Genomic DNA, 18,605 nt, shown 5'->3' with positions numbered 1-18,605 from the left:
CGCTGAGACCTGGACCTGAGCTGAAATTCAGAGTCCAATAGATGCTCAACCAACTGCACCCCTCAGGTGCTCCAGAGTTATGTAAATTGCTGCCCTCTTTGATCTTGTATTTCTCTTAAATCTTTAATCCACGTGGAATTTACTTTTGCTTTATGGTGTGAGATTTAGGAATCTATTTCTTTTCTTTCAGGTAGGTAGTAGCTAATTATGTTCTGATTATATATCACATAAATTATACTTTTGCATTGAATTTGAACGCCCTCCTTTATTTTTCTTTGTTTATATGTATACTTGGATCTAATTTTAGACTCTCTTTTGTTTTTCTGACGTTTAATATATTCCCATAAATTTGAAGTACAGTATTTATATAGTAAGTTTCAAAATGTCATCAGGCGTGATTGTTCCACTATATTTTTTTGAGATTATAATGTGGAAGATAATCCTATTCTTTGCATAGCTGTCCTGATTTCACAGTGTTGGTCCAGTGAGCAGGAGGAAGAAGATGGAGTGCTTTTCAGAGCTCATTCTGTCTTGTTTTACATATTTTTACTTTTGTATTACTTGTTTGGAAAATCATAAAGTATATATATATATATGTGTGTGTGTGTGTGTGTGTATATATATATTCAGCTTTGTATTTAATTTTAACTTAAAACAAGTATCGCATATCATGTTGAATCAAATTTTCTAATGTTATTCTCAAATACGTTATCTCAAGTCTTGTACTTTTTCAGCAGCTCTTTATTTCATAGTACCCTAATTTTTACAGAGAAAGATAACGTAGAAGTATGATCTCTGCAAAAGACTATATCACGTACAGTTTTATTGTATTTCTAGATTAATGATCACAAAATCACATTGGTCACCTCATTAAATCAATATAGCATCTCTTTATTGAACACTGTTAAGAGCTGAGTATATGTCTGCATCCATGTAGCAGCATATTGTCATTCTTAAAGTGCTGGCAATCCCTGCTTTGTGTCCAGTTTGACAGTTCCTAAAAGGATCTATATTTCATATCTCAGTGTTGGTAAATGCTTAGAGTTTATTAAAATGATCATTTCCATTTGTCTGTCATAACACATGATGCCATCTGGTGGCCGAAGTGGGTAATTGCAGACCATATAATGCTTAGGAAAAATTGTACATTTTCTTTAAAAGTATTGTACATTTTCTATGTATTCCTTTGGAGTTGCAGAAATCATTAGTTCTTGCAATTAGTAAGAAGGCTGAATTGCATATTTTTGTGAATTGTGGCTGTATTTTTAAACAAAAACGAAGCTAAAGTGATTCCAGTTAGGTCTTTAGGTAATTCATCTTTTATGAATACTGAAGTTTGTTTTTTGTGATGAATATGTCAAATAGTATATAAATAAACGGGCACTTATTTTCCTCATGTTGTGTTTATTCTCTTTAGGCAAGGCAAATAAAAGCTTTACAGTTTTGTTTTTGCATATTTGTTTGGTATAACTTTAAAAATAGATACTCAAAGTTTATGTCACTCGTTGTTGTGATTGCATAACTCTAAGTTCTGAATGTATGAAGGCTGGCTCCATAAGCATGTAGAATACATGTCTGAAAGACTTAAATTCAGATAAGGCAGAAAAAAAATTATAGGTATGTTTATCACAAATGAAATATTAAAGCATTTATATTCACTGAACTGCAAATCTGAACCTGATAGGTCTTTATTTATGGGGAAAAATAGGCTTATGAAATTTTTTCATTTAGAAAGAAACCTTTTAAAATCTGAGGGTTTCCAAAGCCCTACATTTTACTCATTTGCTTGTCCAAGATACTGGAATGCATAATGGTATGTATACCAGATTACTACTTTGTCTTGGTTTGCTTGGATGGACTATCACCTCTGTCACCTGAAATACGAAAAATAGTAGGTTGATTGTAGGTAGTTTCAGTTAGTAACTGAATAGCTGATTAAATCACTGAAAGGAATAATTATCCTAAAATTCTGATTTTTGTTGGCCATTCGTATCCATAGATAATGATTGTAGCACTTTTCTGTGTAGAAAAGTGAAAGAAACAATCTTTTATTTTAAGCTGTTAGAACTTTTTTCAAACTTAAAGGATTTTTCTGAACTTTGGAGAAATACAGAACTCTGATCTCTTTTTAAGTGGTTTATATGTCCTTTGTATGTAAAAATAAGATACCTTAGGAATAATGTTCTGGCTTTGTAGAGGAAATATATTGGCAAAATTTTATATTTAATAAATATAGCTGTGATTAAAAATTTTGGTACATTCCTTTGTATTGTTTGCTTAATTGCTCCTGAGTCTCACATGTTTCTATTCTTACTTAACAGAATTAAAGAATCTTCAGGATGGCAACAAGTGTTTACAAGCCCATATTTGGATTGGACTATTGAGCGAGTAGCTTTAAATGCAAAAGTAGTTGGGGGTCCGCATGGAGACAAAGACAAAATGGTTGCTGTTGCTTCAGAGAGTAGCATCATCTTATGGAGCGTCCAAGATGGAGGGAGCGGAAGTGAAATTGGTAGGGAAAATCTTTTTATGTTTATGCTGCAGTTTGATCTGGTATATGTAATATTCTGAAGTTTAAGAGGGGTTGCCCATCTTTGTAAGAACCAACCCCGCTATTACTTAGCTAGAGCTGCTGCATCATCTTTCCAGGGTTCAGTGACAATAGGACCACTCAGTACAAGAGGAAAGATCTGGTAAGAAGGGAAAAAAAAAATGATGTTTTAGGAAAGGGGAAGAATATTTTTCCAATATGCTCCGACTGAAACCTGGCTGCTTTATGAGAATGTGCTTTTCCTAGATCCCAGGTAGTGTTGACTACTTTTTCTCCATTTTCTTATACTATGGGGCCTGAAGGCAGGGTAAATAACTTTCTTGATTTTCCTCATTTGTTGTACTTAGACCAGAAATTTCTCAAACGTTTTAATCTCAGAACTACTTTGTATCCTTAAAATGTTATTCAGGACTATCAAGAGATTTTGCTTGTGTAGATTATACCATTACTTAACATAATGGGGATTAAGACTGAAATCTTTATAAATATTAATCAGTTTAAAAATAACAATAATAAACCCATTGTATGGTAACATTGTATAACATTTTAATGAAAAATAGCTTTGTTTTCCAGAAACGTTTGTGAGAAGAGTGGCATTGGCTTATAGCTTATAAATCCCTTTACTATTTTATTGAATTCTGATGTCTGTGTTTTTAGTGTGCTGCGTTACGGTTTTTTTGTTTTTGTTTTTTAAAGATTTTATTTACTTAAGAGAAAAGGAGAGTGTGCTCATGCATGAAAGAGCACGAGCAGTGGAGAGGGGTAAGCAGGCTGCCCATCAAGCAGGGAGCCTGACGCGGGGCTTGATTCCAGGACCCTGGGACCATGACCTGAGCTGAAGGCACCAGGCGCCCCATGGTTGAACTATATGAAGAAAGTTTGGCTTTATGCAGATACGTAGTTAGGAAAAACATTTTTATAGTCTTTTCAGATAACCATGGCTATGCTTTTTTGCTATTGTCCTAAACATTTGAAATTGTATCAGAGAATTTTGCATACTCTGTTAAATTAAAATTCATCCATCTATTTTGTACTTTAAATGAATCTTTTATCATGATTTTGTCACATCATGCATTGGTCATTTGGAAAATGTTGGTTTACTGAGTTATGTAGATCTTTCAAGTGTTGATATCTTTCATTGTACAACATCTCCAAAAAAACCCCAAGTCACACTTATTACTATAACTACTGATCACATCCCTAAACTTCTTTGTATTGGGAAACCATCATATTCACTATGACAGATGAAAGTTTTCCAAAATTCTAATTTTCACTTGAAACCATGAATTTTTGTTATTGAAGTAACCAGTTTACTTTGTTCACTTTTGTGGTAAGTCTACCAAATACTCAAGTCGGAACTGGAATTGCTAGTCCTCCTTTCAGATAAAAATGGTATTCTGTGAAAAGAACAGCTAGGTTAGCTCTCAGCTCTAGCATGCAAGGAAATACTTTTCCTTGACACAAACATAGTACTTAGTCACACAGAATATTAAGAACGCATAGTAAATTAAGTTTTAGTATTTACTAAATTAAGATTTAGTACAGATTTTTATACTCATTGCTTCATCAAGGCCATTCTGAAGTTAAATTGGCCTTTTTTTCTTGAGAGCATGTGGCCATGAGGAATGATTATTGGTACAGTTTGGTGTCCTTCCTTTCATTGGTGCTGAGGTACCCGCTATTCTCATCCACCTTGCATTGCTCCGTCAGCACAAACGTCAATACAGACGCTTAAGGGTCAAGCATGAGATTCATAAAAGTTTTGAACACCATGGTTATTCCGTCTGTGGCCAAACATTCACACCAAAGATCTTTAATGACAGGTTGGTGCTGATGCCAGATTAACAGAAGCAAAATACCAGGTCCCGCTACATCTGTATATTTATCTGTTTGTAGGACAAAAACATCCTGCTGGCAGGTATGTCTGCCAGGTATCTAATTCAGGGACTTACTGTGCAATTGGAAAGTGGCAACATGGTGATTTCTTTTATCCAGCAGGCAGTCAGCATTGTCACGTCTTCAAGGCCTTCTGAGCTTTACAGCAATTGGGCGCACCTCTCTCGCCAGTGCAATGTCATAACGTACCCTGTAAGGTGCTTCAGTGCCTTTTTCATTCCCAGTTTGAAATTTTATAACAGTGTCTGGCTTTTAAAGACTTTTCACATATTTATTTATATATTTTTTTCCACTGGTGCCCCTGGGTGGCTCAGTCAGTTAAAAATGTCTGCCTTCAGCTTGAGTCGTGGTCCCAGGGTCATGGGATCGAGCCCTGTATCAGGTTCCCTGCTTCTCCCACTCCCGCTCTCCCTGCGTGTGCTATCTCTGTCTCTGTCAAATAAATAAATCTTTAAAAAAATGTCTTGTTTCATAGGCATAAATAAGGCAAGTTATCAACATTTGAAGTTGTTATTTCTAATATTTATTTCCTGTTTTGCTCAGTGTTTCCCAGTCCCCCTTTCATATTACACATATATTTGTCAACACCATTAGACATCGATGGTGCAGCTGTGGGTTGAACAGGCAAATATTCTAATTTTTTCATTTTTATTTCTTTATTTTTTTTTTTTAATTTTTTTTTATTTATTTATGATAGGCACACAGTGAGAAAGAGAGAGGCAGAGACACAGGCAGAGGGAGAAGCAGGCTCCATGCACCGGGAGCCCGACGTGGGATTTGATCCCGGGTCTCCAGGATCGTGCCCTGGGCCAAAGGCAGGCGCCAAACCACTGCGCCACCCAGGGATCCCAATTTTTTCATTTTTAAAGCCAAAAATCATCAATAAGTAGATGAAAACTTTATTAGAATAAATTTATTTTAGAATAAAGTATTTTATACAGTTTCAGATAAATTTTAAAAATTTACGAGTGTTTCCAAAGCATTTTTAATAGCAATACTGCAAAACAGAACAAAATGTATATTTCTTCGTAAACTCAAGGAAAGTTTAGATTTTAAAATAACTTATTGAACAATAATCAGCTTACAGAGATAATAGCAGCTAAAACTGAAGATAGCGGATTAAGAACATAGTGGAAGTATTTAGAACAAACTAAGTTAGTCTTGGGGAAATTTACAGTTATATCTTAAAGCTACCAACACAGAGAATTCTAGAAAACATAAGAATAAATACATAGATTTTGTTAGCTGTCATAATGATGATTCCATGATATCATGTAGTGTCTGGAAAACTCCCCTGTACACTCTTGAGATAATAAGAGCAAAACAGTCCAATAATTCTTTAACATTACATAAAATAGTCTTGACCTCTCCGACTTCTAGACTGAGATTCACATACCACACTTTGAGGATTATTGTTCTAGACCATTTTGCTTCCCTTCTCCCCTAGCTTCCCACCCCGCTTCCCCAAATTTCAAATCTCATGTCATCTGGCCTTGTGCTTGGGGGATAGTCTTCAGCTTCTTCTGGGTCACTGTCCTTTATTCTTTTAAAGTTATGGGCTCTAGTTCCCAGCTCAAAAATTCTTTAACTCCATGGGGATCTTTACTTATCACTTCCCTTTTTATCAGGTTTCGATTCTGTCATTACATTCACACTAGCGTGAGCCTCACGTTTTTTTGTACCACTTTCTTCGCTGTGAAAAACCTGGAGAAACCGCAACCCTGGCCAAACCCGCCTTTCCACTTGAATAACAAAATATGACTAGGGAAAAGAAATGCGCTCAGTACTTAGTCTCAATTCATGACCTCTGCCCTCAAGTGGCCTTTAAAAGCTACCCAGAAGTCCTGTTGCATTATCCTTGTCATTTCTGTCACTCTCCTAAATGACTATTTCAACTGATTGCCTTTCTTTAGACTTCATGGTCATTTTCATTGAGAAAATGGAGAAGATCAACATCTGTCCATCTTGGTGTATCTGTGCTCACATAGGGTACATGTTGGTTACTGTGATCAAGTTGTCTCTACTCTAAGGCCAGCTCCTTATATTTAGTTGAATACCAGATCCTGTTTGCTTTCACCTGTGCAAGGACATTGTTCCAGTGGCTCTTCTTCTCTCTCTTTCATTGTACTGTGCGCTCTGTTGGATCATTTCCACCAGCATACAACCATGCTGAAATTCTGTTAAGAATAGCAATAAAAACTACCCTATAGTCTCTTCCGGTTTTTGCTCCATTTTTCTGTTTTCCTAAAGCAAGAGAAAGGAGTCTGATCTTGGTTCTGTGTCCTCTTCTGTTCTTTTTTGAAGTTGCTCTAATCATTCTTTTGCCCTCACCACTTCATGAAACTGTTCTTGCTAGTATTACCTGTGGTCTGTACTCCGCTAAATCCTATGGTCCTTTCTTGGTCTCATTTTATTAAAACTTTAGAGCTGTCATTGGATACATTTAGTGAGTCATTTTGAAGACTTTTTTCCCTGGGTTTCCAGGAGACTGTATAATCATGATTTGTATCCTACCTCTTTGTTTCTTCTCAGTTCCTTTTAATAGTTCTTCCTCATTTGACTGACTTCAAAATGTTGGAGTATCCTGGAGCTCAGTCCTTGGATTTCATCTTTCCTCTATATTTATTCTGTTGGTGATTTCATATACTCTAATGGCTTTGGATTCTGTGTGCTGATGACTTGCATGTTCATATAGCCAATCTGGACCCCTGCTCTGAACTTCAGAATTATGTTTCTGTGAGGGGTCCCTATGACCATTTCCAGGTTCCATGATTTACTAGGAGGACTTACAGGATGAAGCAAGAACTACTTAGAGTTAGGATTTATTACAGTGAAAACACACAAAGCAAAGTCAGCAAAAAGACATGGGGTGAATTCCAGTGGAAACCAGGTATAGGCTTTCAAGAGTTCTCCTCCAGTGGTGTCTCAAAGGACAGGCTTACTATCTCCAGCAATGAATCGTAACAATACCTGTGTGATGGCTACCAGGGAAGCACATTAGACACCTGGTGCCCAGGTTTATTACTGGAGCCTAGTCACACAGGCCCCCTCTCCCTAGCACATATAAAATGTCCAGATTTCCAAAATGAAACCAGGCGTTCATCGCTTCTCAGCCTTTTGGCTAAGATCAAGTGTAGGAAACCAGGCATTCAGCATAAACCCCATTGTGTACACAGTTGAGTTTTTTATCACCATGGAGTAGGTTTCTTGTCTGGGATTTCCTGAGTGGAATTACATAGTATGTATTCTTTTGTGTCTGGCTTCTTTCATTTAACATAGTGTTTCTGAAATTCATCTATATTGTATGTATTAGTGGTCTGTTCTTTTTATTGCTGAGTAATATTCCATTGAATTAGGATGCCAGAATTTGTCTATACATTTATCTGCTCACGGACATTTGGTTTTTTTTCCAATTCAGGGGTGTTATGAATTCAAGAAAAAGTCTTTCTCTGGACATGTTTTCTTTTCTGTTTTTGTTTTGTGTATATGTTTTCTCAAGGTAAATAACCTAACAGTGGAGTTTTTGGGTCATGTGAAACATGTATGCTTAATGTTAAAAGAAACAACCTGGCTTCCAGAGTGGTTGTATTATTTTACATTTCTGCTAGCAGTGTATGGGGTGAGTTATGAAGTGATTTTAATGCTGGTTTTAATTATATTTCCCTGTTGATTAATGATATTGAATATCTTTTCATGTGCTTATTGACCATTTGTATTATTTCCTTTGGGAAGTGTCTTTAAGTCATTGTTCTCTTTTTTGAGTTTGTCATCCTATTGATTTATAATAGTTCTATATTCCAGATTAGACGTGTGCAACTAGGGATAATAATTATCCCCTAGGGGGCATGTGGAAATGTCTGGAGACAGTTTTGATTGGCACAGCTAAGGGAATTCTCAGTGTATGTGTCTCTCTGTCTTCCTCCCTCCCTCCCTCCTTCCCTCACCTTCCCTTCTACTCCAGGGCCTATCCCTTTCTCTTCTCCTTTCTTCTTTCTGGAACTAGTTTTCTATTAGACCACGTGATACTGGCCTAGAGATCACTGAAACGTTATTTTGTTGTTGTTTTCCATTTCTTTATTTCTCATTCTTTAGATAAATTTTTTGATCTGTCTTTAATTTTCTTTAGCCTATTTTCTTCAATATTCACTCTGTGGTTAAGCCCATGTAGTGAGTTTTTCATTTGAGATATAGGACTCCTAAGCTCTAAAATTAACTCTGGATTCCAATTTAGTTTGTTTCTCTGCTGAGATTTCTTATCTTTTTACTCATTATGTTCTACTTTTTATTAAATCCAACATATTCATTACAGGTGTTTGATTTTTTCTCACTTTAATTCCAATATCTAGATTATCTCATATTTTAATTTTGGGTCACATTTTCTTGCATTATATGTCTAGGAAGTTTTGATTATACGTTGGACATGTATGTGATACTTTAGGTAAGGGACATGGGATGCTATCTTCCTTTAAAATACATGTTTTATCCTGGCAGGCACTTAAATTACTGCAGGGTCTTCTTGATCCTGCTAGGCTAGTTGTTATGCTTTGTAAGGGAAGGTAGCCTCCCGCTGCTTTATTTTTTGTTTCAGGGCTTGGCGGCTTTTCAAGGGTGTGGTCCTTATTCCAAAGGGCTGTGTTTTGGGAGTCTTCACTGAAGGAATATCTGAGGTGTTCCGCAAGGGTTCTCTACTCCCACTAAGCCCAGATTCCTGGCGTCTGCCCATGTAACCTTTGTCATCTCCACTCAGTGCTCAGTCCTCTAGCAGCCTCTCTTCTGTTTTGGGGGATTCTTCGATTCTTCCCCTGCCTAGGTGCAGTCCGGCCTCTACCAGGGCATAGGAAACCCCTAGGGGGCATGTGGAAAGTCTGGAGACATTTTGAAGTCTCCTGTGCAATTTCTGTGCCCTCCCCACGCCCACCCTGGTGCAGTTGCCCCCTTCCTTCTAACTTGCTCACCAGTTCTAGCCACCAGGGGCTGTGCACTCTGATCTCAGGCTCTCTTCATGATTCAGGGAAAGCATCTGTCTGCACTTGAGTTTCACCTCTCTGTGGTAGGGCCAGAAAGCCAGGATGAACTCAGGGCTTCTCTTGGCTGTTTCTCATCTCTCCGTCTTCTGGTGCCTGGAAACAGCTGCCTCAGGTGTTTTGGCCAGTATGTTGTCGTTGTGGCCCCATGAGGAATGATCTGATGCCAGTCTTTATTCCATATGACTGGAGTGGAAGTCCTTCCTAGCAACTTTAGAAAAAAAGTCTTATCGTTAAATTTTTAAAATTATGATACACTAGTAATGATACAGAGAGAAAGTAAGCTAAGCTTTTTTTCCCCCTCTTTTTACAGGTAGCCACTGTAACATACCAGCAAGGGAAGGAGATTTTATGCCTTGCTTTATTTTCAAAGGCTAGTGTTGGCAGGGAGCTATGTTACAAGATGGTACATAGTAATTTGTTCATGTCCAGTAAAAGAAACCATTTATTATTACAAATGTTCTTCAGAACTTGACAACACCATCCAAAGAGAATTGCTAGGGCTGGTATGTCTGTGATGGAGTTCTTCCAGAGGCTGAACTCCTTTCATTATACCTTGTATAAGGCAGTGCTACTAGATTGCTGCTATAAGCAATATTGTGCTGAAAGGGTCCCCGAAGACAGGAACTTGTCATTACTTAACACTGTGTCTTCCCTGTGGATAGTGGCCAAGATTGTTGAGCCTAAGTAGGAGTGACACTTTACATTTCTTGAGATCATTCAGAATGTCTTCCTTGATTTCCCAGAACCTCATCCTTCTCTATAAAGTAATGTTAGATGTTAGTTGGTTTTCTTGTTTTTATATCTACTTTTCATGTGGGCCATAGTCCTGAATATAGGTGGTTTCAGATGTTCTAAATCATTGTTTGGCCTCAAAATTAAAGCACTTCTTAAAATTGAGTGTGAAATGAGGATTTTTTTACTCTGAAGTGGCAAGTTTATTTCTCACACTGGTCAAAGAGTTTATTGGCTTTTTGTGTGTCTGTTATGTTTTATTTTTTATTTTGCTGGATTTCTTTTTGATTGGGCTGAGATGGTATATTCATGTGTATAAATACATATTTATATACAAATTTTAAAATATATATTTTAAAATATATATATATATATATAAAATATTCCTAGCAGTACTCACCAATCTTTTTATTTCTTTTCTTTTTGTCCAGTGTATGTCGTTTTTCCTCTTATAAGGCGCTTGGCTTTTTCAAGATTGTTTAAGCATTTCTTTTTCTTTTTCTTTTTTTCTTTTCTTTTTTTTTTAACTAATCTCTATACCCAGCACAACAAATGCACTACCCCCAAGATCAAGAGTCACACTTGGCTGACTGCCAGGCCACCCCTGGTTAAGAATTTTTAAGGTGTGGGATCCCTGGGTGGCGCAGCGGTTTGGCGCCTGTCTTTGGCCCAGGGCGCGATCCTGGAGACCCGGGATCGAATCCCACATCAGGCTCCCGGTGCATGGAGCCTGCTTCTCCCTCTGCCTGTGTCTCTGCCTCTCTCTCTCTCTCTCTGTGACTATCATAAATAAATAAAAAAAAAAATTTAAAAAAAAAAAAAAAAAAGAATTTTTAAGGTGTTATTTATTATGGCTCGTTTTGTCTTAGATGTAGTAAAGTTCTGAACAGAAAGAGAAATACCCTGCACTGGTGTAAGAGTAACAGAAATCCGTTATCTTTTCTGGCTTATGCTTTTTAAAAAAAAATTTTTTGGCTTATGTTTTAATACATGCTGCAATTGGAATTAATTGGTTTGTTTCTTCAAAGCCTTATGCATTGTTTTTCTCTTATATATTGTCCAGAAACAACTGTAAAGGCCATAATGCCATACCACGGTGACCCTAGAATTCTCTCCTTTAGATACTCTTGTGTCTTTTGCTCTTAATGTGGTATATTTGCTCCCTACAACCTCCTTCCCCTACATCCTGTCTTCCCTTTTCTCTAATTCCCTGGGCTTGCCCATTCCTGACCCCCATTTGACGGACTGTTTACCTTTAAAAAAAAAAAAACTCAACTCAGTTGGCTTTTTTTTCTGAGAAATATCCTTAACCCCGTTTTCTTACCGTCCTTTACTCCTCTGGATGTTGCTTGACCTTGTATATCCTTCAGCTATTGTTGCATTATGTTATAATTGGTTGTTTGCATTTTTTTGTCTTTTAAACCATACGTACCTAGTAATATCCTGTCTTTTCATGTTGTTTAATCCCATGGCCTAATATAATGCCTTTTGAATGAATTAAATTGAGATCTGCAAAGCTGGGAAACAAGGAGTTTAAAATAATTTCTGAATAAAGGCCTGAATGTATGTTTTTAGTAAGATTTCTTGCTGCTTTTTTTTTTCTTTTCTGTGTGTGTGTGTGTGTCCAGATTTCTAGAAACATTCTAGGTAGTTGAGGCTGCCAAGTTTGTGTCTTCAGATCAGTAGTTCCCAGATGCTGAGTTCATTAGCAAGCTGTAGCTAAATGTCCTATAGATTTTATAAAAATGTAGTGGGTTATCTGATTTAGCAGGCTTGGGATGAATCTTGGGAATCTTTTTATTTTGTTCACTTTAAATCTACCTGGTTATTTTGCTGGTTACCCAAGTGTGGGAACCATAGCTTCAGATAATACAATGTTTTATCAGTGTGAGATTCCTTAGGGCAGATTTTATCTGTGTTAGGAGTTTTGCAAGCTGCTTAAGAGCTTACTGAGTTTCTTATTTTTGGTTCCCAAAGTGTCTAGTGTGTATAACTTAGGGAAACAAAAACAGATTTAAACTAGTCACCTTCACAATGTTTTTGATGTGGGTTTTGATTAATTCTAAAGATAGTGACTGTTTAACCTCTTTATTTTTTTCTTACCATTTAAGGAGTGTTCAGCCTTGGCGTTCCTGTAGATGCTCTCTTCTTTATCGGTAACCAGTTGGTGGCTACGAGCCATACGGGGAAAGTGGGAGTGTGGAATGCTGTCACTCAGCACTGGCAGGTTGGTTTTCACTAAAGCCTACTACAGAAATGAAAGTGTTTCTGAAACTCATGCTAATTATGCATTTGCTTTATTTTTGTGAAATTAATAGTGTTTGTTGTAGGTACTTCTTATTGAGGTGTAATTGACGTAGATTAGTTTCAGATGGTACAGCATGATTTGATATTTGTCTGTATTGCAAAATGATCACAATAATTTTAGTTAACATCTTTTACCAGATGCAGTTAGAGAATTGTTTCTTTATTGTAATGAGAATTTTTAAGATTCACTCTCCTAGCAACTTTCAGATATACAGTACTAGAGTTGTCAGGCTGTATATTATATCCCCATGACTTATTTTATAAATGGAAGATTTTTGTTTTGTTTTGTTTTTCTTTTTTCCTAAGTAGTCTCCACACCTTACTGTGGGGCTTGAACTTAAGATGCTGAGATCAGGAGTCTCATGCTCTACTGACCGAGCCAACCAGACACTACCTTTTGCTTGCTTGTTTAAGTTTGTACCTTTTGATTTCCTTCGCCCAGTTGACCCACCCTCCACTCCTGCCTCTGGCAACCACCATTCAGTCTTATTGTATTATTTATCTATTGTTTGGTTTTTATTTTATTTTGTTTGCTTGTTTTTAGGTTCCACATAAATGAAATCCTAGGAATTTGTCTTTCTTTCTCTGTCTGACTTATTTCATAATGCCTGCGAGGTCCATCCATATTATTGTAAATGACATGATTTCTTTTCGTGATCAAATAATATTCCATTGTATATATTCTACATGTTTTTTTTATTAATTTATTTTTTATTGGTGTTCAATTTGCCAATATATAGAATAACATCCAGTGCTCATCCCATCAAGTGCCCCCCTCAGTGCCTGTCACCCAGTCACCCCCACCCTCCGCCCACCTCCCTTTCTACCACCCCTAGTTCATTTCCCAGAGTTAGGAGTCTCTCATGTTCTGTCTCCCTTTCTGATATTTCCCACTCATTTTTTTTCTCTTTTCCCCTTTATTCCCTTTCACTGTTTTTTATATTCCCCAAATGAATGAGACCATATAATGTTTGTCCTTCTCCGATTGACTTATTTGACTCAGCATAATACCCTCCAGTTCCATCCACATTGAAGCAATGGTGGGTATTTGTCGTTTCTAATGGCTGAGGAATATTTCATTGTATACATAGACCACATCTTCTTTATTCATTCATCTTTCAGTGGACACTGAGGCTTCTTTCACGGTTTGGCTATTGTGGACATGGCTGCTAGAAAAATCGGGGTGCAGGTGTCCCGGCGTTTCACTGCATCTGTGTCTTTGGGGTAAATCCCCAGCAGTGCAATTGATGGGTCGTAGGGCAGATCTATTTTTAATTAACTCTTTGAGGAACCTCCACATGGTTTTCCAGAGTGGCTACACCAGTTCACATTCCCACCAACAGTGCAAGAGGGTTCCCCTTTCTCCACATCCTCTCCAACATTTGTTGTTTCCTGTCTTGTTAATTTTCACCATTCTCACTGGTGTGGTTTGGATTTGTATTTCCCTGATGGCCAATGATGCGGAGCATTTTCTCATGTGCTTGTTGGCCAGGTGTATGTCTTCTCTGATGAAATTTCTCTTCATGTCTTTTGCCCATTTCATGATTGGATTGTTTGTTTCTTTGCTGTTGAGTTTATTAAGTTCTTTATAGATCTTGGACACTAGCCCTTTATCTGATACGTCATTTGTAAATATCTTCTCCCGTTCTGTAGGTTGTCTTTTAGTTTTGTTGACTGTTTCTTTTTTTTTTTGTTGTTGTTGTTGTTGACTGTTTCTTTTGCTGTGCAAAACCTTCTTATCTTGATGAAGTCCCAATAGTTCATTTTTGCTTTTGTTTCTCTTGCCTTCATGGATGTATCTTGCAAGAAGTTACTGTGGCCAAGTTCAAAAAGGGTGTTGCCTGTGTTCTCCTCTAGGATTTTGATGGAATCTTGTCTCACATTTAGATCTTTCATCCATTTTGAGTTTATCTTTGTGTATGGTGCGAGAGAGTGGTCTAGTTTCATTCTTCTGCATGTGGCTGTCCAATTTTCCCAGCACCATTTATTGAAGAGACTGTCTTTCTTCCAGTGGATAGTCTTTCCTCCTTTGTCGAATATTAGTTGACCATAAAGTTGAGGGTCCACTTCTGGATTCTCTATTCTGTTCCATTGATCTATGTGTCTGTTTTTGTGCCAGTACCACACTGTCTTGATGACCACAGCTTTGTAGTACAACCTGAAATTTGGCATTTTGATGCCCCCAGCTATCGCTTTCTTTTTTAATGTTTCCCTGGCTATTCAGGGTCTTTTCTGATTCCACACAAATATTAAAATAATTTGTTCCAACTCTCTGAAGAAAGTCCATGGTATTTTGATAGGGATTGCATTAAGTGTGTAAATTGCCCTGGGTAACATTGACATTTTCACAATATTAATTCTTCCAATCCATGAACGTGGAATATTTTTCCATCTCTTTGTGTCTTCCTCAATTTCTTTCAGAAGTGTTCTGTATATTCTACATGTTATTTATCTTTTAATCCATTGATGAGCACCTAAGATGTTTCCTTATTTTGGCTATGGGGGTGCATGTATCTTTGTGAGTTAGTGTTTTCGTTTACTTCAGATACATACCCAGAAATGGAATTGCTGGATTATATAGTAATTCTGTTTAAAATCTTTTTTTTTTTTTTTTTAAGATTTTATTTATTCATGAGAGACCCACAGAGGCAGAGACATAGGCAGAGGAGGAAGTAGACTCCGTGTGGGGAGCCTGATACAAGACTTGATCCTAGAGCCCTGGAATCACTCCCTGAGCTGAAGGCAGATTATCAACTACTGAGCCACCTATGTGTCCCTATTTATAATATTTTGAGAAACCTCCTTACTATTTTCCATAGTGGCTATGGAATTTGCCTTCTCCAGTGCACGAGAGGCCCCCTTTCTCCATATCCTTGTGAACACTTGTTACTTCTTGTCTTCCTGGTAATAGCTATTTTAACAGGTGTGAGGTGATAACTCATTGTGGTTTTGATTTGCATTTCCCTGGTGATGAGTGGTGTTGAGCATGTTTTCATGCACCTGTTGGCCATCTGTATGTCTTCTTTGGAGAGATGTCTACTTAGATCCTCTGCCCATTTTTTTGTTTCTATTTTTGATTACACAGAATATAGTATATATTTGTAGTGGTAATTTACTTCTAGGTACAGATTTGGTTATGTTTTCAAGAATTTTAAGTTACTTTGGAAAATTAATATTTAAACTGTGGTATGACATTTCTTCATTTCTTTGAGATGTTTTAAGTTCTGTACTTTTGCAGTAGTAGTCCAGGCAAACTTCATTTTCTGAGTGAAGCGCAGATCTGTGTGAAAGTACTGAGCCTGTTCAGAGACGATAGCAAGCTAAATGATCTCAAATACTTGAGAGGAACAAGAAGAAGAGAAAAAAAGGGTTAGTACCTGGTTCTGAAGGAGAGAGGAAAAATTAAAGGACTTGAAATGGAGAGGAACGTGGTGAGATCCATGTTTTAGGAAGCCACACGGGTAACCAATATGAAAGCTGGACTGGAGGTGAAGGGGTTGATGCAGCAAAGAAGCAGAGAGATTTGACTAAAGACAGCGGTGGTAGAGGTGGGAAAGATGAGACTATTTGAAAAACATTTTATAAGCCTTCCTAAAATTAACAAGATTGGTATCTGGTTTGAGTATGGAAAATTAAAGGAGGAGAGACAGATGAGATGTACTTCTAGTTTTAGATTCTTAGTGACAGTCAGGTGGATAAGTAATAAATTGAAAGAGAATGTAGGAGGAGAAGCAGATACGGTGGGGGACAGTATGAAGAATAATTTGATTGATTACATATGTTTACTTTGATATTCCTGCGGGTGTCTGAGTGCAGGTGTTCAGTACACATTTGGAAGTACCCTTGGGAATTTAGGAAGGATAAAAGGGCTAGAAAGAAGTATTTGGAAACTACAACACTTCAGTGACAACTGAAAAATAAGAATTGATAAGTTTTTTCTGTTAAGAGGATATATGTAGGAAGAAAAGAACTCTGGGAAATGTTAGCATTTAAGGGGACAAGATAGGAAACTAAGAGCCAAAAGGACATATATGAAATGATTGAGAAATGACACTATTCTAGGATATGATTTGTGAATGTACGGTAATTAGGTTTTGGTTGGGAAAAGCTAGATGGTGGGAACTGAGGAATTAAAAGATCAAAGATAAGAGACAACCAATTCAGAGTTACCTTTCGAAGTGTGGTGGTGAAGGAAAGCAGGGAAACAAAGTGATAGCTTAGGGATCAAGGTTAGATGGTAGAAAGATGTTCAGTGCTTTATTTTTTTTTTTTCTCTAGAATAGAAAAACCTTGAGCATGCTTATAGTCAGAGAGGGGAGTTGTCAGAGAAAGCACATGAAGAGTGAAAGAATGGAGATGATTTCTGGTCCCATGGAAGTCAGGAGTATATGAGATCTGAAACCGTTTAGAGGGGTTTACTTAACAGAGACTAGAGACACTTCTTTCTCTGATGGAAGAGTAAGAAAGGAGTGCCAAAGAACATAAATTCAATGAAAGAGAAAGACAGTGGAAGTATGTATCAAGAATTGCAGAGATGGAAAAAAAATTGCAGAGATGATAAATCGTACATTTGTAGTGGACCCGGGTCATAGAGCTATGTGAGTCTCTCTCCATTAGTGCTCAGAACCAGGAAGGGGGAGCAAGAGGAAAGAGCAATATTGGACTGATCCAGGATCAGAGATGTAATGAGATGGATATGACACACCAAGGGATGAGAAAACATGAAGATGCAAAGTAGTGGAGAGTGAGATCAAGAAGTGAGGAAGTGCCAGGTAGAAGGATGCAAGGATGTCAGGGGACTAGAGGGATCTTAAAGCAGATTGATGACTTGTAAGGAATGAGAATTAGTGGAAAGATAGGCAGTTGTGGTCAAAGATTTAATTTAAAGTTTTGGAATTGGGACAGTTCTCAGTGATCATAATGGAGAACTGACTTGAATATGAAAGTATGGGATATAGGACTCGGAGATCTGTGAGGATTATCAGTATGTACGTTAAGGTGCCAGGAGAGTAAGACAGAAGTAAATCATGATCCAGATGCCAGATCCTTAGCAAAAGTGATGGGTTGATCTGGAAGTTTCAATCTGAGTAAAAAATGGTGGTTGAATGTCATGATGAATTGAGCTTGTGGAGCAGCATTCTTGAGATCTTATGGCCCCTTAGATTCAGGGGTGATGAGAGAATCAAAGACTTCAGTGAAAGGGATTAGAAACAAAAAATTAGGTTTTATGTTAGATGAGGGATAGAAGTCCTGCTTGTGGGGAAAAAAGTATTAGAGAAGGCCTTCCATATAAGCACAGCAAAAGGTATTATAATGGTTGTTACCATAGATGTGATGGACCAAGGAATGTAGGAAAGGGCTGGTCTCAGTGGATCCAAAGTGTAAGTAGAAGAAAGCTTATCAGAAGGATTCTTCAGCTGGTAATATTTCTGTAAAGAGTAATGTGAATTTTCATGATTAATGGAAAGTCTGCTTTTAGATAGGTTATGTGACTAATTATGTCAAGTCTGAACTTTTAGTGGGTGGGGGAAGCTATACTATCTGTGAAACCTCGAAGGTAAATTTGGGTTCCTAAAGGAACATGCTTCTTTATTACCTTTTTTTAACCAGTGTTTTCAAAACTACATATAAAAGTTTTCCTATCTTTGGGATCCTAAAGACTGTACTAGCATCCTAAAAGTGTCCTTTATTCTTAAGCTTTTAGTTCTTTGTGTAACTTCTTGTTTGGCATACGCATGAACTGAAATGAAAACCCGTATCTTACAAAGTAGGTTTGTTTCTACATTTCAGGAAGACCTTAGGGAAGTTGAGCGTTCATGCAGCAAACAAGCCTTATATACCAGCTAGATGAATTTCTTTGTAGTACAGAGCAGAGATAGTATGTTATGAAATCTAAGCATCTGAAACACAGATCTCACTGGACAATTCTGACCCGAGGCTGACTCCTGTGGCGGCTGTGACACTGGTTGAGTAGGTTCTGATTTGACTTTCAGCAACAGTTCTGCCCATGAATAACACACCAAGTACACAGGACAACTGTTGTATAATCCAGATTGATTTGAAGTATTTAAATCAGATGAATAAGAGAGAAA

The 18,605-nt window shown here is 37.3% G+C and overlaps 1 protein-coding gene across 4 annotated transcripts in view; it reads left to right on the top strand.

Annotated features, from left to right (window-relative positions):
- KCTD3 (potassium channel tetramerization domain containing 3) overlaps window positions 1–18,605 on the top strand; it is a 54,699-nt gene that overhangs the window by 15,866 nt on the left and 20,228 nt on the right. For all 4 annotated transcript variants that reach the window (XM_055334053.1, XM_055334052.1, XM_055334051.1 and 1 more), the window contains exons 9-10: window positions 2,322–2,512; window positions 12,318–12,433. In XM_055334053.1, coding sequence (XP_055190028.1) covers window positions 2,322–2,512; window positions 12,318–12,433 — 307 coding nt within the window. The remainder of the gene's footprint in view (window positions 1–2,321; window positions 2,513–12,317; window positions 12,434–18,605) is intronic.

This window comes from Nyctereutes procyonoides, unplaced genomic scaffold (genome assembly GCF_905146905.1).
Source record: "Nyctereutes procyonoides isolate TBG_1078 unplaced genomic scaffold, NYPRO_anot_genome, whole genome shotgun sequence".
NCBI classification, from domain to species: Eukaryota; Metazoa; Chordata; class Mammalia; order Carnivora; family Canidae; genus Nyctereutes; species Nyctereutes procyonoides.
This window is presented reverse-complemented; position numbering and strand designations above follow the sequence as displayed.